The 24,541-nt window shown below is 48.6% G+C and overlaps 11 protein-coding genes across 11 annotated transcripts; 7 read left to right on the plus strand and 4 right to left on the minus strand.

Annotated features, from left to right (window-relative positions):
• The first annotated feature begins 13 nt into the window (after window positions 1–13).
• On the plus strand, window positions 14–1,171 carry F5891DRAFT_1000277 (uncharacterized protein). The gene is made up of 4 exons (XM_041360098.1): window positions 14–51; window positions 103–175; window positions 229–687; window positions 744–1,171. Exons 1-4 carry the CDS (start codon window positions 38–40, stop codon window positions 1,086–1,088), a joined length of 891 nt encoding a protein of 296 aa, XP_041232732.1. The 5' UTR covers window positions 14–37; the 3' UTR covers window positions 1,089–1,171.
• Window positions 1,172–1,483: 312 nt separating this feature from the next.
• Window positions 1,484–3,151, plus strand: F5891DRAFT_1125067 (branched-chain alpha-ketoacid dehydrogenase; the record flags this gene model as incomplete). Its single annotated transcript, XM_041363941.1, has 11 exons — window positions 1,484–1,507; window positions 1,564–1,677; window positions 1,736–1,758; window positions 1,814–1,894; window positions 1,950–2,324; window positions 2,377–2,404; window positions 2,457–2,565; window positions 2,616–2,889; window positions 2,944–2,987; window positions 3,038–3,069; window positions 3,122–3,151. The coding sequence occupies 11 exons, from the start codon at window positions 1,484–1,486 to the stop codon at window positions 3,149–3,151; spliced, it is 1,134 nt and encodes a 377-aa protein (XP_041232733.1).
• Window positions 3,152–3,378: 227 nt separating this feature from the next.
• F5891DRAFT_359090 (uncharacterized protein) lies at window positions 3,379–4,975 on the plus strand. The gene is made up of 2 exons (XM_041371525.1): window positions 3,379–4,384; window positions 4,436–4,975. The coding sequence occupies exons 1-2, from the start codon at window positions 3,624–3,626 to the stop codon at window positions 4,497–4,499; spliced, it is 825 nt and encodes a 274-aa protein (XP_041232734.1). The 5' UTR covers window positions 3,379–3,623; the 3' UTR covers window positions 4,500–4,975.
• On the plus strand, window positions 4,968–7,005 carry F5891DRAFT_1000303 (kinase-like domain-containing protein). The gene is made up of 7 exons (XM_041360099.1): window positions 4,968–5,266; window positions 5,320–5,497; window positions 5,553–5,636; window positions 5,689–5,930; window positions 5,978–6,221; window positions 6,280–6,521; window positions 6,574–7,005. The coding sequence occupies exons 1-7, from the start codon at window positions 5,076–5,078 to the stop codon at window positions 6,911–6,913; spliced, it is 1,521 nt and encodes a 506-aa protein (XP_041232735.1). The 5' UTR covers window positions 4,968–5,075; the 3' UTR covers window positions 6,914–7,005.
• A 993-nt stretch (window positions 7,006–7,998) lies between these two features.
• F5891DRAFT_1000310 (DEAD-domain-containing protein) lies at window positions 7,999–10,696 on the plus strand. The gene is made up of 9 exons (XM_041360100.1): window positions 7,999–8,174; window positions 8,225–8,440; window positions 8,500–8,823; window positions 8,878–9,120; window positions 9,171–9,315; window positions 9,367–9,673; window positions 9,729–9,895; window positions 9,947–10,126; window positions 10,181–10,696. Exons 1-9 carry the CDS (start codon window positions 8,110–8,112, stop codon window positions 10,559–10,561), a joined length of 2,028 nt encoding a protein of 675 aa, XP_041232736.1. The 5' UTR covers window positions 7,999–8,109; the 3' UTR covers window positions 10,562–10,696.
• Window positions 10,697–10,863: 167 nt separating this feature from the next.
• Window positions 10,864–11,494, plus strand: F5891DRAFT_1000313 (uncharacterized protein). The gene is made up of 3 exons (XM_041360101.1): window positions 10,864–11,045; window positions 11,097–11,210; window positions 11,272–11,494. Exons 1-3 carry the CDS (start codon window positions 10,895–10,897, stop codon window positions 11,301–11,303), a joined length of 297 nt encoding a protein of 98 aa, XP_041232737.1. The 5' UTR covers window positions 10,864–10,894; the 3' UTR covers window positions 11,304–11,494.
• A 141-nt stretch (window positions 11,495–11,635) lies between these two features.
• F5891DRAFT_1000317 (uncharacterized protein) lies at window positions 11,636–15,630 on the minus strand. The gene is made up of 11 exons (XM_041360102.1): window positions 14,897–15,630; window positions 14,756–14,842; window positions 14,207–14,702; window positions 14,062–14,158; window positions 13,868–14,013; window positions 13,766–13,820; window positions 13,304–13,718; window positions 13,105–13,255; window positions 12,131–13,050; window positions 11,796–12,073; window positions 11,636–11,743 (listed from the first exon to the last, which is right to left on the minus strand). The coding sequence occupies exons 1-10, from the start codon at window positions 15,605–15,607 to the stop codon at window positions 12,041–12,043; spliced, it is 3,111 nt and encodes a 1,036-aa protein (XP_041232738.1). The 5' UTR covers window positions 15,608–15,630; the 3' UTR covers window positions 11,636–11,743; window positions 11,796–12,040.
• A 2-nt stretch (window positions 15,631–15,632) lies between these two features.
• F5891DRAFT_1000318 (uncharacterized protein) lies at window positions 15,633–16,339 on the minus strand (the record flags this gene model as incomplete). The annotated part of the gene is made up of 2 exons (XM_041360103.1): window positions 16,215–16,339; window positions 15,633–16,167 (listed from the first exon to the last, which is right to left on the minus strand). Coding segments are annotated over exons 1-2 (479 nt in total), but the record flags the coding sequence as incomplete, so codon positions are not given.
• A 48-nt stretch (window positions 16,340–16,387) lies between these two features.
• F5891DRAFT_359410 (DUF1682-domain-containing protein) lies at window positions 16,388–17,961 on the plus strand. Its single transcript, XM_041371526.1, has 5 exons — window positions 16,388–16,589; window positions 16,648–16,744; window positions 16,790–17,129; window positions 17,180–17,680; window positions 17,733–17,961. Exons 1-5 carry the CDS (start codon window positions 16,475–16,477, stop codon window positions 17,796–17,798), a joined length of 1,119 nt encoding a protein of 372 aa, XP_041232740.1. The 5' UTR covers window positions 16,388–16,474; the 3' UTR covers window positions 17,799–17,961.
• On the minus strand, window positions 17,904–21,624 carry F5891DRAFT_1181464 (uncharacterized protein; the record flags this gene model as incomplete). The annotated part of the gene is made up of 11 exons (XM_041366034.1): window positions 17,904–18,554; window positions 18,617–18,764; window positions 18,815–19,095; window positions 19,164–19,203; window positions 19,255–19,413; window positions 19,464–20,437; window positions 20,495–20,918; window positions 20,965–21,137; window positions 21,191–21,301; window positions 21,367–21,430; window positions 21,482–21,624. 11 exons carry the CDS (start codon window positions 21,622–21,624, stop codon window positions 17,904–17,906), a joined length of 3,168 nt encoding a protein of 1,055 aa, XP_041232741.1.
• A 303-nt stretch (window positions 21,625–21,927) lies between these two features.
• Window positions 21,928–24,414, minus strand: F5891DRAFT_359483 (PUA-like domain-containing protein). Its single transcript, XM_041371527.1, has 4 exons — window positions 23,473–24,414; window positions 23,290–23,416; window positions 22,401–23,235; window positions 21,928–22,342 (listed from the first exon to the last, which is right to left on the minus strand). The coding sequence occupies exons 1-4, from the start codon at window positions 24,124–24,126 to the stop codon at window positions 22,312–22,314; spliced, it is 1,647 nt and encodes a 548-aa protein (XP_041232742.1). The 5' UTR covers window positions 24,127–24,414; the 3' UTR covers window positions 21,928–22,311.
• Between the last annotated feature and the right edge of the window lie 127 nt (window positions 24,415–24,541).

The following is a 24,541-nucleotide window of genomic DNA, read 5'->3' on the forward strand; positions in this document are numbered from 1 at the left end:
CAGGCCCACCGTTTGTGACTTTACTGTTGACCAACTCATGGGATTCACAGGGCAAGTTAGTTCAGCACTAGCTTGTCACGGTTATTCTGATACACGATTCAGGCTTGCTCGATGGATCAATGCACCCAGCACAGGTCTCGAACTCATCCGTGAAAATATAATGCGAAACCACCATGTTCGTCGCAACGAAACTGAATCCTCATCCCGGTTCGTTGATGCCGCTCGCAGGGTCAGCTCCGAGGAAGGTGGTTCTTGAGCGTGAAATCTTACCGCTCGACACTTGGTTCAATACCCGGCCTTCAAGTCCACTCAGAGCGCTCGATGTGTACTCTGACGATGAATGAGAATGTTTTCGTCCTTCTGGAGGATCCTGCAGCACCTACTCGTGCAGACATTGTAACGAGTGTTCAGAACTCCCAGACTACTGATGGACAGGTTTTCCCAGTCCCGCCACACTACCGAACTACCTTTCTCACACTCCGTCCGCCCGGTGCATTAGAACAAGTTCTGCATCAGTTGAGAGCACGTTGGATCCCCGTCAGACAGACAGCCCCTGGTGCGCAAAGAAGTCAGGGCGGGCAGCAACTCTCTGTAGAAGGTTTTGTTTTTGCTATTGGCAATGACTGGCTCGTCCGTGTTGGTCATGTAGTCCTTGCTGGTGGTGCCGTCAAAGGTATGCTTCTTGAGGTGAGCGATCAACATTTGTAGGTGGCAAATTAATTTTTATGTATGACGGTGCACAGGCCGAGTATCTCCCCTTACCGGTTCTTCATTCTCAAACTGCAGACGGAACCTCAGAGCTTTTATCTAACCTTCTCACATCCGTCCTCCCAAATATTCGAGAGGCTAAAACGGTAGCTGTCACCATCAGCGATTCTCAGTGGGAAGAGGTACTTTGGGATCGTGAGGAAGAGGAGAGACAATTGTCACAAGAGAAAGCAGAACTGGAGGGAGATCCAGATAATATATATGTCTTTGGCGATGAGGGATTAACATCTGAGAAGAAGGGGGATTGGATAGGAGTTGATAGAGACCGTAGATCGGCTTTCTTGATTATTGGCGCACTAAAATCAGAGGGCATTTTGTAGTTTGCAGATACTTCTGATGTAGTTTTACGCTACTGGTGATGGAACCGTAGAAGTTCTTGGCGCTTATAGTATGGTTCTTCGTAACACCCACTAAACGGCCTACTCATGTCCATGAACGTTTAAACCACCATAGGCACCTTCTTTCATTCGACCATGTTATGGCGGTTTCCAAATAGCTGGTATGCAAGCGCCTGCGCCCGAAACTTGGCAAGGCACTCCTCCAGTCAGGTCCAGCCCCAGTCAACCGCGCTCCACTTTTATCAAAACCGCCAGCTAGAGCTCTATGCTTCAAAGGAAGCAAACAGGCTGAGCCTCCGACAGCTCGTGAAACTGCTTTTGTGAAACTATTTCTTAACATACTCATGGCGTGACATCAGGTGTTCTTTGGGCGGTCTATGGACGAGGAGAAATTGATCAAGGTGAGCGCTTGAGGGGCCATGATTTTAACGCTAATGTTCAATCTCATTTGTTATAGAGCGCTAATTACGTCCGCACCGAGCTGCCTGTCCGCATCGCACACAGGCTAATGGACTTGCAAGCCCTTCCATATGTTGTGGTAACTCAGGAGGGCGTAGCTCGAGTCTATGAGGTTTGTTCCAATAACACTATTTCATAGTTCGATCTTGACCTCGGACGACTTTACGCAGTTGTATTGGTCTGCGTTTGAGAAGTCCGTAACTTGATTGTGCACACTGCAGAACGCACTTTTTCTGACTCGTTATAAGGTTTCGGCGCTACCCTCAAGTCACCACTTTGGAAGAGAATGAGGCCTTTTGTAAATTTCTCGAGAGTGTGCTGGACGAGCAGTAATACACTATCTTTGGTCCACCGCGCTCTTGGTTCTGACAACTAATATGCCAGTGCACCCGTCATACCAAGTCTGTCACTGGGACTTTCCCTTTCATCTCCGCACCTTTCACCAGATTCACTAGATGCATTCATGAGACGCATGCTCGTATCCCGAATCTCAAGGCGTGTTCTCGCCGAGCATCACCTTGCGCTTTCGAAGTCCCTTGAAACTAATAGCCTCAATCACCCCGAGGACCCACACGTTGGCATCATTTACACTGCGCTCAACCTCAGACATTCCATTGACAAGTGTGTCGCGCTCTTGCATGGCAGGCCACACGATATAGCCGATGAGATTGGGGAGAGCGTGCCGAATCGCGGATGGCCGGAAGTGATTGTCGATGGTCATGTTGACACCAAATTTTCCTACATACGTGAACACCTCGAGTAAATTTTTTCACTTGCATCATGTTCAATCTTACCCCGCCTCATTCTCTAGGTACATCATATTTGAACTTCTCAAAAACGTGCAGGTTCTCGGATCACATCTAAAAGAGCGGTTGACTGATGGCGTTCTAGGCAATGACCGCTACTGGACTGAATCACCGGAGTTCATCTAACCTTCCTCCTATACGAGCCACCATCGTTGTTGGCGAGAACGACGTTGGGGTGAGAATATCTGACCAAGGTTGGCACTCCTTTTCTCGCCTGCAGATGAATGTAAAGCAATATCTATAGGTGGTGGACTCGCATCAGCTCGGATCAAGTCACCCTCCGATCTCTTCTCTTTCTCTCACATTCGCAATGCAACACGCATGGATGACACGCGGCTGGGCGCACTACGCTCAGCTAGCTCGAGGGGCGTCAAAGCCACGGTTGCGGAGCAAATACGCCCATGGCGGACTGAACAGTCGAATGTGAATTCAAACGATAAAGATCCTGAACGTGATGCTGGCATTGCGCCACATCCCAAAATCGGGCTGGGCCTGCCTATGAGCAACATATTTACAACGTGCGTGGTTCTTGGCCAGTGCCTTCATAACGGTTAACTGAGCTACCTTTATAGGTATTTCGGAGGCACCCTGGAGTTGGTTTCCCTGGATGGATGGGGTGAGTAAGCTTTGCCCGTCGCATTCGGGCCTCGTGTTGATTTTATGAAGGAACGGATGTCTATTTACGCTTGCCCAAGCTGGTAAGTTTTTTTTAAAAAGTCAGCAGGTATCAACATGTGACGCTGGGCCAAGGGCACGAACCTTGAGGGTATCGAATTATGAGTGTGTACAGGTGTGTACTCTGTCACACTGTGGTGCTGTTCAACTTCCTGTGGCATCAAATAAACGCAGCTGGTGAAATTAATTCTACCTGATGTTACTGTTTGCCGCATGTGCATAACCGTATTTACAGTAGAACATTGCTCGAAGTGCTGTATCCAGATAGCCTAGCGCTGCATTGTCGTATCTTGCGAGTTCTCCGGAGATCACCGCCTGCTCACAATTGTACCTGTGACATCGCGATATAATATTAATCCCACTACCTTGAAGTAGTGCCTCCGGGAGTTCGCACGAGTATGTAATAATAGCTTGACATATGTGTCAGTGAGTGTCAAAGCTAGTTGCTGTGCATACATGACTGGCAACACTAGTCACCCTTCGACCTAGGGCGTTTATCTCTCTCTTCTCTTAACTCATCTTCCACTTTGTTCGATGTCCTTGACGTCCCTCTTTAGAGCACCAAACCTGGTTCACAATGAACAGTGATTCCTGCAACCCACCCCCGCCTTCATACGAGCTCTCCCAGCAGGGCCATGACCGGAAGATCGTTGAGAAGAAACTCCAAGAGCTGCTTTTATCCAAAATTCCTATTCACGCCATCGAGGAAGAGCGCGATGAAGACGATAGTAAAGATTCTAAGGAACCAGAAGAGCAGAAGCAGAAACAGTCTTCAGGATTGTTCCAGACCTCAGTACAGCCGCTTCACATACAGAAGCGTACACTTCGAGGACCTCGCCCCCTTCCTCCAAGCCCAGCAGACGCCCAATATTCTCGCAGCAAACCAGCTGCCATTCAGCCAATTGGTCCTCTCAAAGAGGAACCAGAGCACGGGGAGTATCAAGAGGTTTTCTCGCCTCCTCCACCCTTCACAGCTGTAGGTCCTTCTTTTGAGGGACCTCCGTATGAATACTCGATGTATCATGTCAGTGGCTCTGCGTCACAACCCCAACCGAGCCGGACTTCCTTTAATCCACCACCTGTTCGTCGTGGACAGCACCGTCCCTCCTCATCATATTCTCTCGCTGAGCCACGTACAGAGACTTCCCATCGACGCATTTCTCATGGCTCTTGTCTCGAGCCCTCTAACTCGAAGCATTTAATGCCTTCAGGAAAAAGCTCCAATGCCCGACTGAATTTTAACCCATCAATTGCCTATGCGACCTCATCTAATACCATGTATGATTCTTGGGGGCATGCATCTGACTCGACGGCAGTTAATCCTGCTTCACTCTACTCGTATGTGATACATTTGCCATTTTGAACTTGGTCATCTGATTGATGGCGCAGCTCGGCGGTGTCATCCTATCTACATCCAGTGCCAGCTGTCAACCCAGGTCCGTCCCACATGTGAGTTGTCAACCTTCGGTCAAGTCCGAAACCTACCTTATACATGTGATGTGAAAGTGGGACCAGGAACAGATTTTCAACGCCTCCTCGACCTTCTGCATCTTACGAATCGCTTACGCCTGCAAGCAGCCCAGGATCTCCTGCTTTGCAATTCCATTCACCTTACGCACCTGTTTATTCGGCTTCTCAGTCGTCGCTTCCTCGATATGCTCAACTCAAGCCAAACCAAGGGGGCCATGTTCGATGGACCTCAGAAGTTGATTTTAAAGACAAATATCCGTGATATCTCATATCCTTTCCTTACTATTTACTCAACTGTACTACAAGTCTCAGACGTCCCACACTCATTACCCTCATTATGATATCTTACTTCGTGTACATACATTCCTCAGATGTAGCCCAAATAGTATGGAGTCTCTTGTCTTATTACTGCTATGAAATCACAACTCAAAAGTGCTTTTGCGTATGAAATCACAACTTCAAGTTACCATCACAACCTAGAATCTTCTCTTGTCACGTTTTGCTGACCAGCCGATCAACATACTCTTAGAGATAGGTGACACGGTGGACCCTCACTGTCATGCAACGCTCGAGCAGTCAGTCGACAACTTCAAGTTCGTCAGGCTCAGGCAAACCAGCCGACTATGTTACTTTTGAGCGTAGTGTGGCTGGTTTCTCGGACGACGCTGTTCACCGTGCAAAAGCCGCGCAGCTCAAGCTAGAGCATTTCTACAAGGTTGCTGTAGAAGCAGCTATCGAGCGGAATACCAGGTACATTTAGAATTGCCGGGTCGACTTAGAAGAAGGCTCTGATGGGTTCGCAGGCGCGTTGAACTTGAAAGGAAGCTGCAGATCGATATCATGACGTCCGAAGACAGGAAACATCGCCAACTACAACAACTGGGAAAGAAGGAGTCTACTTATCTTCGACTTCGGCGGACGCGGTTAGGTTTGGACGACTTCAGAACAGTGAAGGTGATCGGGAAAGGTGCTTTCGGTGAGGTGGGTGGTATTGTTAATTTGGTCGGTATGCACTATACGATATCATTGCGTGCAGGTCAGGCTGGTCCAAAAAACTGATACCGGTAAAATTTACGCTATGAAGACATTGAAGAAGGAGGAGATGCTGAAAAAGGACCAGGTACGAGTTTTTTCGTTGTGACAGATGCAAGTGTCTGGAACTTTCTTCGCAGTTGGCCCACGTTCGTGCTGAGCGCGACGTTCTGGCCGAGTCCAACTCCCACTGGGTGGTCCAACTGTTTTATTCCTTCCAAGACCCACAGACGCTGTATCTTATCATGGAGTTTCTCCCTGGTGGGGATCTCATGACCATGCTCATTAAATATGATACATTCTCTGAGGACGTCACTCGATTCTACATCGCCGAATGTGTACTTGCCATCGACACTGTTCATAAGCTTGGCTTCATTCACAGGTCAGCATAGCCTTTCTTCACTTTACTATTCTTATACGTCCTCGCAGGGATATTAAGCCAGACAACATCCTAATCGACAAGGATGGCCATATAAAACTGTCCGATTTCGGACTGTCGACTGGCTTTCACAAGCAGCATGATTCAAGTTATTACCAGCGGCTTCTGGACTCTTCTAACGGCGTGCAGTCACCGGCTGCCGCCGCCCGTAACAGTGTCATGGTCAATGCTATCCACTTGACTATGTCAAGCAAAGACCAAATCGCTACGTGGAAAGCCAACCGTCGAAAACTGGTAAGGACAGAGTGCTATGCTGTGTCCACAGCAAACACTTATTTGATGACGTAACAAGGCGTATTCGACTGTTGGAACCCCTGATTACATTGCCCCCGAAATCTTTCAACAGAAGGGTTATGGCAATGAGTGTGATTGGTGGTCGTTAGGTGCGATTATGTTCGAATGCCTCGTCGGATACCCTCCTTTCTGCTCCGAATCTACGCACGACACCTATCAAAAGATCATCCAATGGCAATACCACCTAGTGTTCCCGGATGATGTCCATCTAAGTCGAGAAGCTGAAGATTTGATCCGGCGGTATGATGTCCAAAATATAACTGCTGGATAGTTGTGCTTACCTCTTCGGTAGACTTATCACATCTCAAGATCGGCGATTGAATATCGAACAGATTAAGAACCACCCGTTCTTCTATGGCGTGGAGTGGGACACGATACGCCTGATTGATGCACCTTTTGTGCCGCATCTTCGCTCGATCACGGATACGTCGTACTTCCCTACGGACGAGATTGATCAGGCACCAGCTGAAGCTCCTGTAGCGGACCTCGCCGATGCTCAAAAGGACCTCGCGTTCCTTGGGTATGATATCTATTCAGCCTTATCTTGTTGTCGGTTATTCATATTTCGACAGATATACTTTCAAGCGATTCACGATCTCATCGCATGCTGTTTGATGTTGGACTATTTCTAACGGCCATGTAATATATATATGCAAGTTGTATGCAAGGTTTGTATACATGTACGACTATACGAAGGACTCGTCGTAATTTTGATATGACACGGTGCGCATGTACCATCATGTACGGCTACCATATATTGAATTCAGAAGGCCAACGTTTTGGGTATTGACGATGTCCTGGATTATTCGCACAGCCATCTCCGTGCGGACATTCATGAAGTATGCCAACCGTCTACCCAGACTCTACGTGCACCCTGTTAGCTGGGAACTTAAGTTCCGGATTATATGACGGGGCGCATGTTGGTGATAACTCAATATATCACCCATCGAATATTTTGGAGTTCGGAATTCCATCGAAAGTCTCATGCTGTCGATGATAGGATCTCAGCCTGGGACTTGTACTACGTGCGTATGTAGATGGCCAAGCCGCTCAAGCATAGTTTTCACATACCTATAGATCCTGGTGTATCGCATTCGCAGTGCAGAGCTGGGGGCCGTCGGCCTACCAGGACGCTCGAGGCAGTGTTCTTAATTTTCAAGATTGCGACAATTTATGATTCGCCTGAGGTAAGTGAGGATTTAGCTGCGTATGTTGTGTCCAACCAGCGAGCTTAATATCACTGTGACTGCATTCCAGCTGAGATCCCGCGCCCCAAGTACCATCACCATGCGCTTGCATCGTCAATCATTCCCTTCGCCATGTTCGATCACATAAGTCTGGCGCAGGTCGGTAGGTCTCAAGAGTCTTGATAAGAAATTCACAAAATGCCGTTGCTACCACCTGTACACTCGACTCAAGCAATGGGACATACTACACGAGGTCGAGTTAGTCAACGTTGATTGTATGGGCGTACCGAGTTAATCATGTTACCGTACGTGCCAACATTGAGCGTGAACACCTCTGTTTAGTTGTAGTATGAGCTGTCGTACGTTAGAACGGACTCGGATAGTGCTACAGTTCTTGTAGACTTTGTGTAAAGTAGCCTAGCTAGTCACCTGCATCGATTGCTGAGCGCTGAGCACTGAAATTTAGGGAATATACAATGAGTACTATTACTAAGTAGTAAGTAATAGTCTCGTGACTTTCATGATGCGAAGTTTTTGGCAGCATGTCATGATCACAACTCATCAGCAACTGTAGTAATTGAACGGATTTACAGCCATTGGCTCAAAGATCGCTAGTCCACTTCCGAAAGTCTTGCTCAAGCATGTCACAATCTGCTGCATTTGCTGGCTTATGGTCGTCACTTCCAACACCATTAACACCATGGGTGTGAGTTTACCGTCATTTAAACTTCAAGCAGTGAGATCAAAGTTTTCTAGTCTGGACGTTATACAATCGATGGGGCATACCCAAATGACACCTGTTCAAGCTTCCACAATACCGCTGTTTATGCAGCATAAAGACGTAGTAGTCGAGGCTGTGACAGGTTCTGGCAAGACGCTAGCGTTTGTCATCCCTATCCTCGAACGTCTTATCAGAAGGGATACTAGACTTAGAAGAAACGAGGTCGGTGCACTGGTTATCAGTCCCACAAGGTGAGTTTCTGAGGAACTCTTATATTACTCAACGTCTAATCCTAGTCCTTCTTCGAAAGAGAGCTTGCAACTCAGATTCATTCCGTATTTTCTCTCTTCCTGAATGCCCAACCAGATAATAGCACATTGAAGGATGAGAATGGAGAAGGATCACCACCACCCTCAACAGACACTGAATACTCAGGAGCAGGATTTCCTCCACCCCTTCTGCTTGTTTCATCAGATAAATCTTCCCCAGCTCAGGATATACAGCGTTTTCTCTCTACTGGTGCTGATATCATCATCGGGACACCTGGACGCATGGAAGAATTTCTTATAGGAAAAGGGAAGACTGTTGTTAGCGTCAAGGAGTTGGAAGTGTTGGTGTTAGATGAAGCAGACCGGTGAGCCTCTCCCGTTTACAGGAGTAGGAGTTTATTTGCTGAAGACGTTTAAAGTTTGCTGGACCTAGGGTTTCAAGCTGCTCTGACTCGTATCATCACTCATATTCCGAAACAAAGGAGAACCGGTCTTTTCAGTGCGACGATGACAGATGCTGATGCTCTTTCTGAATTGGTTCGCGTTGGCTTACGAAACCCTGCTCGCATCGTTGTCAAAGTTCAATCAAAGAGAACAAGGGGAACGAGTTCGGGAACCTTGCAAGAAAGTCACATCATCGAGGAAAGGCGGATACCTGCAGGGTAAGGTGTATGTACTACGTAACATCTCTTACCTATTCCTCTCTCCTTAGACTTCAAAATTTCTACATCAGCTGTCTCCCATCCGAAAAATTGGTTCAACTGACACGTATAATCAAGCAGGAGTCCTCATCTCATCACGCACCACATTTCATTGTGTACTTTGCGACTTGCGCATGTGTTGATTATTTTTATCGCGTGAGCGTTCTTATATCGACCCTTTGCTCCTGAATTCCAAATGGGATTTAGATTTTACCAACGCTTTTACCATCCAATGTCCAACTCCATTCTCTCCACGGACACCTCCCTCCCGCAGCCCGTACTCGTGCCCTCTCAGCCTTTTCTTCAACTCTGTCGTCGTCCTCTTCCCCTTCAGTGCTTCTTGCTACGGACGTTGCTGCCCGAGGACTTGATATTCCTCATGTGGATGTTGTCATTCAGTTCGACCCTCCATCTGACTCGAAAGCCTTTTCTCATCGTTGCGGCCGGACAGCTAGAGCTGGAAGGAGTGGGAAGGCATATGCACTTTTAGTGGGAAGAGAGATTGAGTATATTGGTCTGTTTTCATACGCACTCACATTACATCTTCGAACTGACGGCCGCGTCAATAGATTTCCTATCCGTTAGAAAAATACCAATCAGGCAGCATCCATCCATACTAGCCGATGGAAGCAAAGCACCGGACACGGATTGCCCCTCGACAGAGGATGATGACGTCAGTACCTTCATGTTCCAAATCAGACAAACTGTCAAGACAGATCGCGCGCTGCATGACAAGGTAGCTGCCTTTTCCAAATCTGATATACGTGGCCATCTCATAGTTTGACAGGCTATAAAGGCGTTTGTCTCCTTTGTTCGTGCATACTCCAAGCATGAGGCCTCCTACATCTTCCGAATCAAAGACCTGGACTTAATAGGCGTCGCAAAAAGCTTCGGTCTGCTGCGTCTGCCACGAATGCCCGAACTGAAAGATCGTGATAAATCACAATGGGAAGGCGCAGAACTTGATGTATGTTCAATAATTTCCAGATATCACACATACTGATTGCTACGATGAATGAAGTGGGATTCATACTGTTATGCGGACAAGGCGCAAGAAGCCAAGCGAGTTGAAGAAGATTCGAAGAAAGCTGTGGTGAAGCACGACTCCGAGACTCGAGCTGCCAAGCGCAAACGTAATGCTGCATGGAGTCAGCAAGCTGATGATAAAAATGACAAAGACAAGCGCCGGACACAAAAGGCGAGGAAAAAGCAATGGCTTAAAAGTCAAAATGTTGTTGTTGGTGACTTAAAAGGTACTCTCCAAACAGGCAGAGCCAAACCAAAAGAGAGTAGCGGAGAGGACGACTGGGACGAACTGGCACGAGAAGAACGATTAGCCAAAAAACTGCGGAAGGGGGCTGTTTCGCAGAAAGAATTCGATCAGGAGTTCGGTGACTTGTGAAAAATAGGCCATTGTCTCGTTCTTGTCTCCTTCCGTACATTCGTGTCCTCCGGGGCACCAAACCATGATCGGCGTATCTTAGCATGTAATCATTGTGTCTCCCAGCGTCTGAATGAGACCGATTCAGAAGTCCCATACGAGAACGTCGTTGTCGACCGTGCTGCGCAATGGTGTGGACAATATCCGATTTTCTTCTTGCTCTGTTCCCCTGTCTTGTATATATGCTCTCCCAAATGGAAAGGATTAGCACTCAGAGCATCGCTGTATCAGACGAAAGCCGCGAGAACCAAACAAGTCCAAATCTTTGATTTTGACTTGGACTCGACTTTCATCATGGACGAGTCAACACCTCCACCACCAGATATCGACGCATACCCACCCCCACCCCCACCATCAACATCAACAGGCACGCCAACAGATTTCTTGAAAGGCGTGGTCGGGAAAAAGGTCATCGTGCGTCTCACATCAGGTGTTGATTATCGAGGTATCCTTTCCTTTGCCTTACATCAATCTAGAACTAAGCTTATGTACGTAGGCGTGCTTTCATGTCTAGATGGATATATGAACATTGCGCTGGAGCAGACTGAGGAGCATGTGAATGGGGTAGTTACGAATCGATACGGGGACGCGTTCATTCGCGGGAATAATGGTAAGTCGTTCGAGGATGTATGTCTGGACATGTCATGTTCTGATGTGTTCTCGTATACTAGTGTTGTATATATCTGCCGCAGAACCGCTATAATCATACAGTCGCTCTGACTCTTATCGTACAATGTGAACATACTTCATGCAGATCCTCGTTATGAACGCGGCAGTCCGCAATGCATGTATGACTAGGGACCTGCCTACTACTACACAGTTGTTCACACATCAAATCGACGCCGATCCCAACAACTTTGATTTCTATGCCAGTCGTTCATTCGACATGGCGAGACAGCTTGCCTGGAACGACGCGCTTCAGGATGCGACCAAGGCTGACCTGTTACGCCCCACTTAATATGGGCTAAGCTGGATGGTGACATAGTCAATTAGCATTGAGCCCTCCTCGATCGGCTATATCTCCAAGGGGCCTCGCCCCCTGCGGAAACTAGCAGGTGCACGATGCAATGGCAGAATTAGACCTCGCGTTCACGTTCACGAACGCAGACCCAAAGACGACTCATTTCTTTTCCTTGATTAAGGTAGGTGATTGTCGAATCATACTCATACTCTACGCTTCATCATCGTTTTCAGGCTATCGCGTTGTTCAACGTCAATCCCCGCGAACAGACCGTGCTGCCCGTCCAAGAGCTAGCCGCTCGGATGCTAGTAAGGACAAGACGTGGTCTGCAAAAACTGAGTAATTTGGGTGGTGAATACCAGATCTACCACAGTGGATGGGTCTTGCAGAAACAACGAGATCCGTCAAAAACATAGTAGAATATCAATCTCTGCAGAATTCCTATAACTACAACAGCTTGCTGATCCAACTTGACCTTATCATGCATCCCTGCCACGTAGGTTCGGTCGCATCTATAAAGAAGCAGTGAGTGACAAGTATGAAGTCGAGTTTGAAGAGGAGAAGCTGACCACTTCCACAAATAATGGCAACAGCTGTGGAATGTAAACCAGATCAGGAGGTCTGAGCATGTCTGTGGATCCCTTCGATCTACGCGGTGGGTGATCTGGTGCACCCTGAAGGTTTTCCGCGGAACGTGCAGTTAGGGTGGGGGGAGGCGGGGGTAACGGTTTGTCCGCACGACGAAGTGATGGCGGTAATGGCGGGACAGGAGGGACATCTTTCCAATTCGACTGATGGGAGAAATTGGCAGATTTCGTGCTCCGTAATGAGATGGATCGCTGGCGGGTAGAAGGTGGAGGTTGTTGCACAGGTGGGGGCGTCAGCGGGCGTTGCGGGGACGACATATGCGGAGATGGCCTAGCTGTTTGAACTCGGGACCGAGTTGGAGTTGGCCCTTCCTCCTCGCTCTCCTCGCTTTCGGCATCTTCGTAGCTCCCCGAGCTTTCCGTTTCGTACTCACTAGAAGACTCATCGCTTTCATCATCCGTTTCCTCCGCGGCAAGATCAAGAGCATCACTTTGAACCAGTTCCCCGAAATTGATTTCGCCTACCACGCTGTGCACCAGGGCCTGTGTGGCTTCATCTTCGGCGTCCGCGTCATTATGTCCCTGAGCCCGCGTGAAACGCCTGCGCACTTTTTCTTCGTGTGCGATCTTCAGCTTGTAATGGTACCGAGCTACCTCGTCTATCTCGTTCACCATATTCGTGCGCTCTTGCCCACCGTGGGGAAGTAGCCATTCAAGCGACACCGGTGATCCTAGACCTTCCCGGACGACAGTGAGGAATTTTTCAATCCATTGCATCAGGTTTTCAAACAAGCCCTTCCCGTTTGCATGTACCTTGTGCACGAAAGAGTAAAATGCTTGCTCATGCCGGCCGACGAGGTCAATAAAGGTTTGCACGGTGACCTGGGGATCCTCGTCGCTCACTAATCGCTCGATGGTTAGGCTTTCTCCGTCAAGCATCGGCGCGAAGAACTTACTTTCTTCCGTAGCCTCGACGACCCTAATTAAATCGGTGATGAAATTCTGCAGATCTGATACAGAATTTCCAATATTGGCAGCCCGGTATACTTGGGCTAATGGCGCATAAAAAATGGAGATGATATCCTTCAGCAACTCAGCGGTAACGCCCTGGGAGTGTGTCAGCAGAGATACCGACACTTTGTCAAGCAGGCTGACCTCGAATATTAGTGCAATCAACTGTTCTCGGTCTCTCAACCGGGAATAAAGCTGCACAAGCATCTTTAGATCCTCAAACAGCCATGCCTCCTCGTTGGTTGGCCCATCATCATCGTCTGAGTCCACAAGGTTTTCCCGCTCCCTCAGATATGCCGCATGTGCAATATGCGCCCGGTGCACTCTGCGTAATTGGTCACGATTTAATCTGGGTTCTTCTCCAGATCGCAGAACGACAACAAGTACAGGAATTTTCCCGTTCTTTGCGTCCGTTCGATACGTATCCTGAATGTCGCGCGGGGCGTTGACAAACAAGCGGAGCTTCTCACATATGACAGGGTCATCAACTTTGGCTTTTACAGCCTCGATATCTTCTTCGATAATTGTGACCTCTTCCGTAAGAGAGCTAGAGAACATTCTGGTAAAGCATTAACAGGCTGATTGACCGGTTAAATTCTGGACTACCGTTGAAGGAGACTTCTTCCACCAAACGGAGTCGCCAGAAAGATATCCACCACACCTAGCATTCATCAATACATCAGTCCTGAGAGGGTATATGCACCTTACTGCGTATCATGGCAACTGGACTGCTTATCTTGAGCGCTGTCCTTAGCAAAAAGTAAGGCATCAATCCATGTAAACGTTTCATGCTTGCGAACGTTTCCGACGCAGTATCAGACGCAACGAACATTTGGAAGATCGTCGAGGCTAGCCTACCAAAACGATTAGTTATCTGATTATTGCAAGGAACGTATACGCACGTTATTCTGCCCCATTCTGTCACGGCCCGATAATTAGGAGGTAATTGGTTTATGTCGGGAGTCACCTTAATTATGGCGAAAATATGACTGAGTCCATCTATGAATATGTGAGATTCGCAATAAGCAACCCCTGAAGTTGATAGACCTTTCCCCATGATGTCGCCTTTGACGCTCTTCACTGCATCTCTTAAACCATCGACACGAGCAGCAATTTCGTGCGCAAACCGTTTCCTCCCGTTTTCACGAATTCTATCTGCGTCTTCCCTTCTCCGAGCATCTTCTACCTCTTCAGGACCCAAACTAGTAGGTCCGCTGAGTAAGAAAGATTTGAGCACGGGAGAGCTCCCGATTACCCTATTGTTCATGAGAGAGTGCAGATAAGCTCTAAGGGTCAATCTGTTCTTTTCCCGGGACAGCCGCGGCGGAGATCTCCCATTCCAAGACTGGTGAGAAGACGAGGAGTGCGGGAGCGATTCAGATGAACCGTCCGAGAAGGTGGCACTGCAATCGGAGAGGGTTGTGCGTTGCGTCCGTGATATGGTGGATATATCTGGAGGAGATGTCGAGCGCGGAACATTGACGATCGTACGATCTTTGACGGGTGGGGAAGGTACCATCTCTTCAGGATGAAATTTGCGCAACTACACAGGAGACGTGATGGGCTGTGTCAAGGATTGAGGCGCACAAATCGTACCTCATCTGCAAGCGTTTTGAAGTCGCCATACCTTCGAGACACGCAAACTTCCCTATCTTCTGATAGCCGAGTCCTGATGATGAATTCCTATACGAGGTGATGAGGACATCGATGATTGATGATCGATATATGCCAGCAAACCTCGTGAACCCGACTGCGGACTCGACCCTTGTCTGTGATATTCCTCACACATACAATATTTACTTCGAATACGTCGCGATGTTTGGCTAACTGTGCCTGCCGCTTCTTGGCGAGTTGCTCGAGGCGATCAAGATCATGTTGGTTGAGCCGGACGACCTCTTCTTGTTCTACTAGCTTTGTACCAGCGCTGAAAAATAGGGCAAAGTTCCGTTCCAGACTGTCAAGCAATTTGAGGCGAGCAGCCTTGGGTTCGTTTTCATCCTCAAGTAATGAGGTGGGGGATATGTTCTTCGCAAGAGCGGAAGCAACAAATACTTGTAGTTTATTTGGATAGAAACTTTTATCTGCAGCTGCGAGGAGAGGGAATGTTAAAAGAAATTGGCGGAACATATACTTCAAGAAGGGTAAATCAAGGGGCTGAGCACCCATTGGGGGCGGCGTAAACGGGGTCCCAAGGTATGCAAGGGTGGAACCACCATCATCAGGTGCGTTTGTTATAAGATTTAATTCTTTGTGGAATTGAAGTTGTATTAGTGATTTCTTCAGGTAGTGAGCTCGGAGAGGTGTCAGAACCAAATAGCGCTCCTCGGAAGGAACAGGATCCTGTGGATCATCATCAGTTGGCTTTGGAACAGAAGGTATCTGACGGGTTGGTCGACGTGGCCGGTGCTTTGAATTGGAGGGAGAGATTTGAGGAGGTGGTGTGCTCATGACAAGGAATGTTGGAAGCCCGCAGTTGACGAAACTCCAATGTAAGACATCAATATACGGCCATGATATTACGTACATCATGGCTGGCACCGCCACTCTAGGGGCTATTTCTCCTTCCTTGTACTGTCATTACCAAGTTAACTACTGCTCGGGGTATACACTTTGGATCCTTTATACGTTCTTCTGTGAGGCTCATCAAGTAACTTCTTCAGTTTAGCAGCAACCTCCTTCACACCCTGGCGACAATCTTCCATGCCCCGCCAAGTTCCGGCCACACTCCAACATTCAGAACACGCTTTTGATGCCTCGTTGACTGTGTCAAGTTCCAGCTCCCCTCTTGAATGTAACACAACCATAATATCGACAAGACGATGGAACCCAGTACACCACGTCTGGATACCACGGTCGGAATTGGTGCTTGTATCAGTCACAAGGTATGACGATGCGAGCCCAATCGCCCGACGTAACATGGTTTGGTCGATAACGCCTGACTGTTGTGTCATACGCTTTACAACATGAATCACAAAACGGCCATAATCAGTTGGCTGGCTTTGTCTTGGCTGTTTTCGTGTTTAGAAACACTGAATTACGAATTATTTGAACTTACCTCCATCTCTACCTGAAATTGATCGAGCAATGATCCTGTGACAAGCATTGACGAATCCATTGTCAGTGTCTGAAGGAAAGAGGGAGGGGATGATAACACCCACAACTTTCTTGCCTCTTCTAAGTATCTTGTCTACTGCGATCTAGAGCAAATTAAGCGGCGCCGGCCCTCCTCCGGAAATTACCGAACCCCGGACTTCTTTCCGAAAGTTCCCAGGTATTCTTTAACTTCACTAAGTCTCCGAGGCTAAGTAGCAAGCCATGGCAAGTCTTCTGGTTAAAATTCTGGGTGCTATGACGCCCCCACCTTTTGTACAACCAACAGACTACGATGGTTGGGAAGTTAAATGGAAATTTTTGGTTTTCCGTCCAGGACGTATGTGCTTGGATTCGGTTTTCTTCTCTAACGTATTCGTGCTCACTGCATGACGCAGTCTTTCAAAGCCAGGCGTATCTTTTAGCTGGATTATTGGCGTATGTAGCCATAGCTATCTACGGCAAATATGTCAATTTCAAAAGAGCTAATTCCTGGTATGTCTTAAATATCAATCTACGCCATCTTTAACGCACTTTCAGGTACAATGCTCACCTCACACTCCTTCAAGACCAATTCTCTTCACCTACATCTGCCTCAGGGCTCATAGCAGATGGGTACACAGACTTGTTCAATTTCTCCACCGGTCGACGTGCTATTGCGTCTCTGCACACTGTATTCTCACTTCGCCCACGTCAAGATCCACTGCAACTTATCTATCATTTCGGCTGGCAAATGTACGACCTCAGGTACAATCCATACGATGAACTCACTCTGGACTTCAAACTCGACGCGGAAATGGCGGCTAGCATCCCAGATTACGTATGGGCTGTCCTCGCAAAGGATGAATTCACAAATATTAAGGACAAGCGCTGGGATTTGGTTAGCCTCATACCCTACAGTCAATTTGTATTAAATTCACATTATCACAGACGTTCACCCGTACCGCCGATCATGCCTCACTTCCAGCCTCGCTCTCCGTGATGACCGAATGGGCAGATGTGACTGACAACTTGTTCAAGGCTACTCCCACGCTATCACTAACCAAGCTCCTTTCGGACCCTGTTAATCTCAAATACTTCAAATCTCTTTCCGTGACGGACCAGCCGCGTGAACGCCCTGCTGTCCCTCTTACACCTGCCGAACGCGAGAAACACGTCATCTTGTGTCTGGCTGTTCCCTCTGCAAACAAGGCCGCCGAGACCATTCCTCTAGTCTCGGCTATGTTTACATTTATTGACGGTTTAACGAAGATGAATTTGCGGCCAGAAACCCGTTCTAAGATGAAGAAGGTCCGAGAGGATGTGGACAAGGAAATCCGGGAAGAGGCTGTGAAGGAAAAGAAGGAGGAGGCGGCCGAGGATAAGAAGGTCGCAAGGCGGAAAGCAGAACTAGAACGCGTCTCACGCCTGAGTGCTGCAGAACAGAAAAAGGTTAGTCTTTGCATATCGGGTTCTACTTCCTTGCTCACCACTTCCGCATCAGATCATTGAGCGTGATCGGAAACGTGCCTTGAAACGTTCACAAGGCAAGGTGGTGAGGAAATCATAAGTATTCTATTAAGATCACATGGAGGAAGGACTATTGTACATAAAAATATTATTTCATATATCCTTGACCGAGCAGTAGACCATTAAATAACGTCGAAGTAAGATATTATGAAGGTAATGACGGAGAAATAGAAGAACCGCTGGTCCGAGAATCCGTAGCAGGGACACTGCTGTCGCAGGACTGCGCGTGAAATTGAGATGGTGACGCCTGCACCCCACTTTGACCCGCCAAGAATCCCAAGCTTGCGGTCCATCTGGTAAGGAACTTGAGCAGCCACATTGGTTGCATCAAAGCGTCCTTGTGTTCATCATGCTCTTCCGCCTGGCTCATCTCGTCATCCGTCTCATCACCAAGCACCCGTAAATCTCCCAACCCAGCACCTGCACGACATTCCTCCTCCGCCTCGCTCTCTGTCCGTCCCCATACATCCACCTCTCGCTCCTGGCCGCCAAGTGTCCACTGCTTCCGCCGTCGCTTTCTCGAGCTAACGGCGTCCGATCCAAAAACTTTACCCCTAAGCTCGAGCACTTTTGCTCGAGGTGCAATTGCTGCATTCCAGAGGTCTTGCCGTCTGAATTGCCCCGCCTCGTAGTCAAGAGCTGCGACTTGTTGACGACTACTGTGTGCTGCGACCCTTGCGTCTTCCACGCGTTGCAGGGTTTCGAGTTGGCTCGACAAATTAGATAGAAATTCGCGATGATCTCTGTCATCGTTTAGGAGAGCCGCGTTGGTCGCTGCCAGGTTTGAAGATACATGCTAGGACCGGTCCACGTCGTGATGAGCGGGTACCCAAAGAACTCATGAACACAAACGCCCACCTCGAGGCAAGCAAGCATGCATTTCAAATGCTCTTCTCGCCGATGCATGACTAATAGGTGGCCGCAAAGGTCTACATCGATTCGCATCCATTTGAAAGGAAGGATTCGAAGGTCTCGAAAAGCATCCAGGTCATGAAAACTATGCCGTCTGCCGCGAGTGTTAGCACATAATACCTTTATTGGGTCTCATCTGCCTACCTCCGGATATCGAGTCTCAACATTTTCCTCTTACTCTCCGCCTCGCTCTCTCTTTCAGTAGATTTATCAACAGAAGTTCTCTTTTCTTCTGCATTTCCTACACCCGACCAGCTAGACACACGACTTTCGTCTCTAGGTCTTCTGGGATGTCGAGCAAGGAAGGACTTCACGCGGCGATTGTACTCTGGATCATCCCTTGTTAAGGTTAGACGTGGATCTTTGCGCGGTGATGGATGCATCAGAAGGGTCAAGTATGAACGGGTTGTGTGTCTTTGAGATTGCTAGGATTGAAGCATCAGATCACAGTCTAGCCAAATAAGTCACATGTATACATACAGATGGGCGACACCTGGCCGCTGCTGGGGAGGTCCTCGTCATCTCCGCTATTCCTACCTCTTATGATTGAGTGTGAATCTGTCCAGACAAGGAATCGTACTCACGGGGATAACACCACAGACGGTACGGTCAAAACACTTGTATCGGCATACACGTGGCCCGATAAAGACGATTGTGCAGACAACGGCACTGCTATCAACGATGAGCGCCCTGCAGATCTCAATGGAGATGATAGATCTATCGATCTCTTGGACCGATTGATGCTATAATGAAGGTGTCAGCTCGGAGCGGAAGAATTTAAGAAGCTACTGACCCAGCCCAGAACTCCAATTTCTTCTGAACCTTTCCAGACCAAACACCTCCGAAGGTAAGATCGTTATCGTCTTCACCTGGGCTCTTCACTATCCCCAAATCGTCCACATCACTTGACGTAAGTCGTTCCTTATCTTTTTCTCGTACCTTCTCCCGGGTTCTGTGGAATGTTTGCGTGGGTCCTACTGCACGCGCCCGTAAACGAACCGCTACCTCCACTCTACCGGTCCAAAGGGCACGCACGCTACCGGCTACCCGTTCCTTCTCATCCACTTCGTCGGGTTTCTCGTCCTTCCTAACACGCTCTCTTTCCAATTTGTTTTTCTCGGCCCTGGACCCAACTTTCTCATGCTGTTTATCACGCCCTATGACAGCTCTGACGAACGTGCCTAGGTCCGCCACGGGGACCAATACACCCTCCGCACCAGCCACGCCACCGCGCCCCACAAAACCCCTGACACGTCCGCTTAACCCGCGTCGCTCATCATCAGATGAGTTCGGCTCAGAAGTAGGGTCAAGAGTTGATAAAATGATGCGTTGCACACGTCGTGAGTCAGAATGCTTAAGCCTTGCCTCATGCGTGGAGGTAAGCGCATTGTATAAGTGAAGGTTTAAATAAGTTGGGAGCGCCGGTTGAGGAGCTGAGGAACTTGCACCAACGGAAGGCGATGGCGAGCACATGGAGACTGCCGGCGACACCGACAATCCAGGTGAGGAGGCGCCTGATACCGTGATTAGCAGAGGTGTCTCCGTGTGCGAAAGCGTTGGCGACGAATGCATCCCATTATTAGGATGCGAGCTGATGCCCAACAACTGAGCCTGTGTACATGCACTAATGCAAGCAATTAACACGTGTGGATGTAGGAAGGGATCCTTCGGCACTGCTTGTGCAAAGGACGCAAGTTTATTTCGCGCTGAGAGCACAAATGAAAGCAGTGCTCCAACTGCAGAGGGGTCAGCAATACGTTCAGTTGCCTGAAAGTGCTTAATTTGGCCAAGGTCTCAATATAATGAAAGGGTAGTTTCACGGACCTCAATACCTGGAAGGCTCTCTCCTACTTCCACCATCCATTTTTGCAATCCATCTATGGTGACATCACAAAGTAGGCCATCCAACATAGGTAGGGAAGTCAGTGGGAACATTCCACACACAGACAATGCAGCTTGCATCAATTTCACCAGCTCTAGAACAGTGGCTGCAAAGTGCGGGTGACGCTGCGATTGCTGTGCATTAATATTAGACGTGCTGTGCTGCGGAGAGGCGCCAGTGTACAATGACTGGACATGCGAAGAAGAGCTGTTCAATGTGTCAGGAAGGATAAGGGGGCTCGGAGAATGCGAGAAAGTGCGAGTCTGAACACGTGGATTCGGAGGAGATTTAGAGCGAAATGGATGTGTCGCAGACGGAGTGTCAGGAATCAAGTACAATGATTTAAACCGGTCCTTTGTCGTCTCGCTACGAAATAATGAGCGAACACAAAAGCCGATTGCCCAAACCTTACCCAGGTTCTTCGAGCGTAACAGCACTTCGGCCACTGCACCCCATTCGCAGCAGATTGATGTTGCAGTACAAACGTTCCTGTACTGCTAGAAAGTCGCCATCTGGAATCTGCACAATTGTATAATCAGACCGAAAGTTTGCCAAAGAGGTGACCATCAGAATGCCCATGGGCGTCTAAAGCGTATGCATCAGCACTAAGCGAGTATACCGCCGAAGTGCCAAGGTACCTGTTTTGGCCGGGCCCCGTCTTTGCGAAGGTGTTGTACAGAGAGCTTGAGTTCTAACTCTCCCTCCTCGTGTGTCAAACGGTCAGCAGGCTTAAGCACGGTGACAGTAACCTGGAGCCATAGCAAGGGGATGAACATTGCTCCCTGAAGTTCAGGCTTACATTACAAAAACATACCTTATGGGAAGGGTCTCCCGTATACACTATGAGCACTGTAACAGGGCGTACACGCTCAACTATCCTATGCGTCAGTCAACACACGCCGAAATTCACACAAAGACAACCCACGAACCACTTCTCGACTGCATACATCTGATAACCCTGCAGCTCGACACGATTCTCAGCAATTTCAAGACAAGACTCCCTCCCAATCCAGCGCTCCCCGACAGAATCCGAGCTCACCCCTGTCCCCGTATTGAATGCCGCGCTTGTCATGATGGCAGTTGCCGAGCCTGAGCGGGAACGAATTAATTTTGATGAGGTTTGCCTTCGTGTTGGTGAGCTTGGAGGACATTGAGGTATGCACAGAGGTGCGGGTGGGCGCACAGTTGGCATGAGCAACCGTGGTGGGCCTCGGATTGAGTTCGCCATGGCTCACGTTGAGCACTGACGTCCGAGGGCGCAGTGGAATAAGCAGTTCGGAAGTGTCACACTTTGGCTAATAGGGCGTGACCCCGGTGTGACACAACGGGCGCCTGGCGGCCCAGCAAGTCAGCTCGGGGCACTTCGTAACTACTCCTTACACGCACGCACAATTTTTTTGTTCGCAAAGGTAAGTCAGGGTAATCACAACCTTCCCAAAAATAAGGCGGTTAGGGTGAAGCCGATGAAGACTGTCAAGGTACCGTCAAGCATATATAGTCCTTCAGGTACTCCAACAGAAAAAAAATCAAGCTAGTCCATATCCGATGCAGAAGTAGTAACCAAGTGAAGAATCGAAGAGAAAATGGGAATAAATAGAGCGCATGGGTAGGATACACTGCAACAGTGCGGATGATATGGTACGTGGGTAGAGTACGTGATACATATTAAACAAACTTCATTGTTTTTTCGTTCATCTCCTTCACGGCGATCAGGCTGATTCTATGGTGTAGTAAGAAAATATGATGTGAAGGAACGAGGCTAAATTACAATGCATCCACGCGAAAACCACCTAACCATCGAGTCACAGTCAAGAGCGGGATAGGGGTAAAACAAGGTGCAGCACCCACCAATTACTATTCAGCTGTTCGATCCAGCCTACGACCATCCGCAGACGGAGTCGCGCGCTTTTAATGGGTAACAATTTGGCCTTTTCATGCTCATCTATCGGGAGCACCATACCTATCCAGAAGGAGAACGCATCAGGGTTCTCGTCAGGCGGCTGCGGACCGTATGTGTGGTTTAGACGCTGAACTACCCACGGTGCAGTACCTGCACGCAGCTGCTCCAGAAACGTGTGACACGTTTGAAGGAGCGCTGCGGTGCTCAGAGGTGGATTGGTGGGAGAAGGCGATGACAGGTTCGACATGATGCGCGAAAAAAGATGTGGAGATGATGGTGCATGACCCGAGGCGCTAGAAGCAGACGATGATGATGCGGATGACGAAGAATCAGCATTCTCCTCGATCTCAGACTCCCAGTCATCAGAAAGGTCTTCATAATCGTCGATCCGTTCCACTCTTCCGATCATATACCCATCTAGAGATCCGCGTTCGAGTATCCTGAACCGATGCGTGCCCCGGGTTTCCACCATGCTCCGCCCGTCTGGCAGCATCTGCACACTGCGGATCTCAAGCATGGTACCAAAATCTGCACCCGCATCAACGCCGAGACTGGCAACAGGTGCTGCACGTGGAGGCATTATCATGCCCAAAGTCGGTGTTGGAGCCTCGAGACAACGCCTGAGCATAAGCCGGTAGCGTGGTTCGAAGAAATGCAGGAGTGTTGGCATTCCCGGAAAGGATAGTTGGCAAACGAAAATTGGCGTGTCTAAACGTGCGTCGCGCTCTTCTGTCGCAATTGCTTGTCCCCTTGCGTCATAGGACTCAGGGTAAGCTTTGAGCACTGCACGTTGACAGGAAATTAGATGAATGCAAGAGCCACACGTGATTTACTGACGAAGAGCAAGGACAACTTTGTTATACGAGTGTTCATGAAAGTAAGTGAAGCCAGGTAATTCCACGCGACATAGTGGACATAACAAGCTATGATCTAGCGATCTCTGTAAGCATTTAGAGCAAAAAGTCTGGCATTGCTGTCATCAGGGTTCTTTCATACCGACCAGGAGTTGTACACACGTACATGTTGACAAGGCGTTGTGATAGGCTGGTAAAGCAGCATAAAACAGATCTCGCACGTCAACTCCGTAGTGAGGCTCTTGTCAAATTCGGCTAGCGATATAGCCTCAGGGTCCGAAGGATGAAAATCCGGTAGACGTGGATTGGACGTATGACGTCGACGCCGCTTCCGTGGTCGAGAAGAGCCTGTTGACGTAGGGGAGGAGCCAGAGACAGGTGTGACGGGACGGTCAGTTGATGACGGTGACGATGGAGAAGCGACTGGCTCCTGCTGTTCGTCATCAGAATCGTCTCCGGAGTCAGAATAGATGTCCACAAGGTGGTCAGACTGCTCGACCTCATCCTCTGCGGCCTTCATTACCAATTCCACCAACTTTCTCACTTTGACATCAATTCTTCGTTCAGCTGGTTCAGGAGGACTCGTACGACTGTCTGTAATCGCTGGAAAGAACGCGACTCGAGAACCAGATGGAATAGTAGGCGTGAAACTTGGTGGGGTAGATGAACAAGTTGGGATTGGGCATAAATCTGAGGTCATATGTGATGAACAGACGGTGTGACCACATCGTAGAGTGGTTGGGTCTGTTAGATGACGAGATGACGAGCAAAGAGGACAGTGCAGAAGAGGTAGAATGACCTTTGGAGAAGGATGGTCCATAACTTTCCAAATATCTGTTACTGGGGCTGCACTGACGAAGAGCAATGAAGAAGGGCTATGCGACAGTTATATGAGCACACGAAATGAGAGGAATCTAGACTTACGGGTGCCAGAGTTCATCAGCAATACTATAAGGATGAATGAAAGACGAGCTTGAGGGTTCGCATAGATTTGCTCCGCGGCAAGACAAAAGGCAGTTTCTTACCTCGTATGAGAGCAGGCGAACAGGCCTAGGACGATTCAGTATGCAGCAAAGCGAAGATCCAAACTCGATTTCAAGAGATTCACGATGCTCTCCCGGCTACACTTTCCACGCCCAATTTAAACGTTATTCGTTTTAATAAACTCATGCTGCAACGGATCGCCGATCCTGGCCCTTCCAATGATGACCGGTCACCCTTCGCACACACCTCCT

The sequence above is a fragment of the Suillus fuscotomentosus genome, assembly GCF_016647785.1.
Source record: "Suillus fuscotomentosus strain FC203 chromosome Unknown F5891scaffold_3, whole genome shotgun sequence".
Taxonomy (NCBI): domain Eukaryota; kingdom Fungi; phylum Basidiomycota; class Agaricomycetes; order Boletales; family Suillaceae; genus Suillus; species Suillus fuscotomentosus.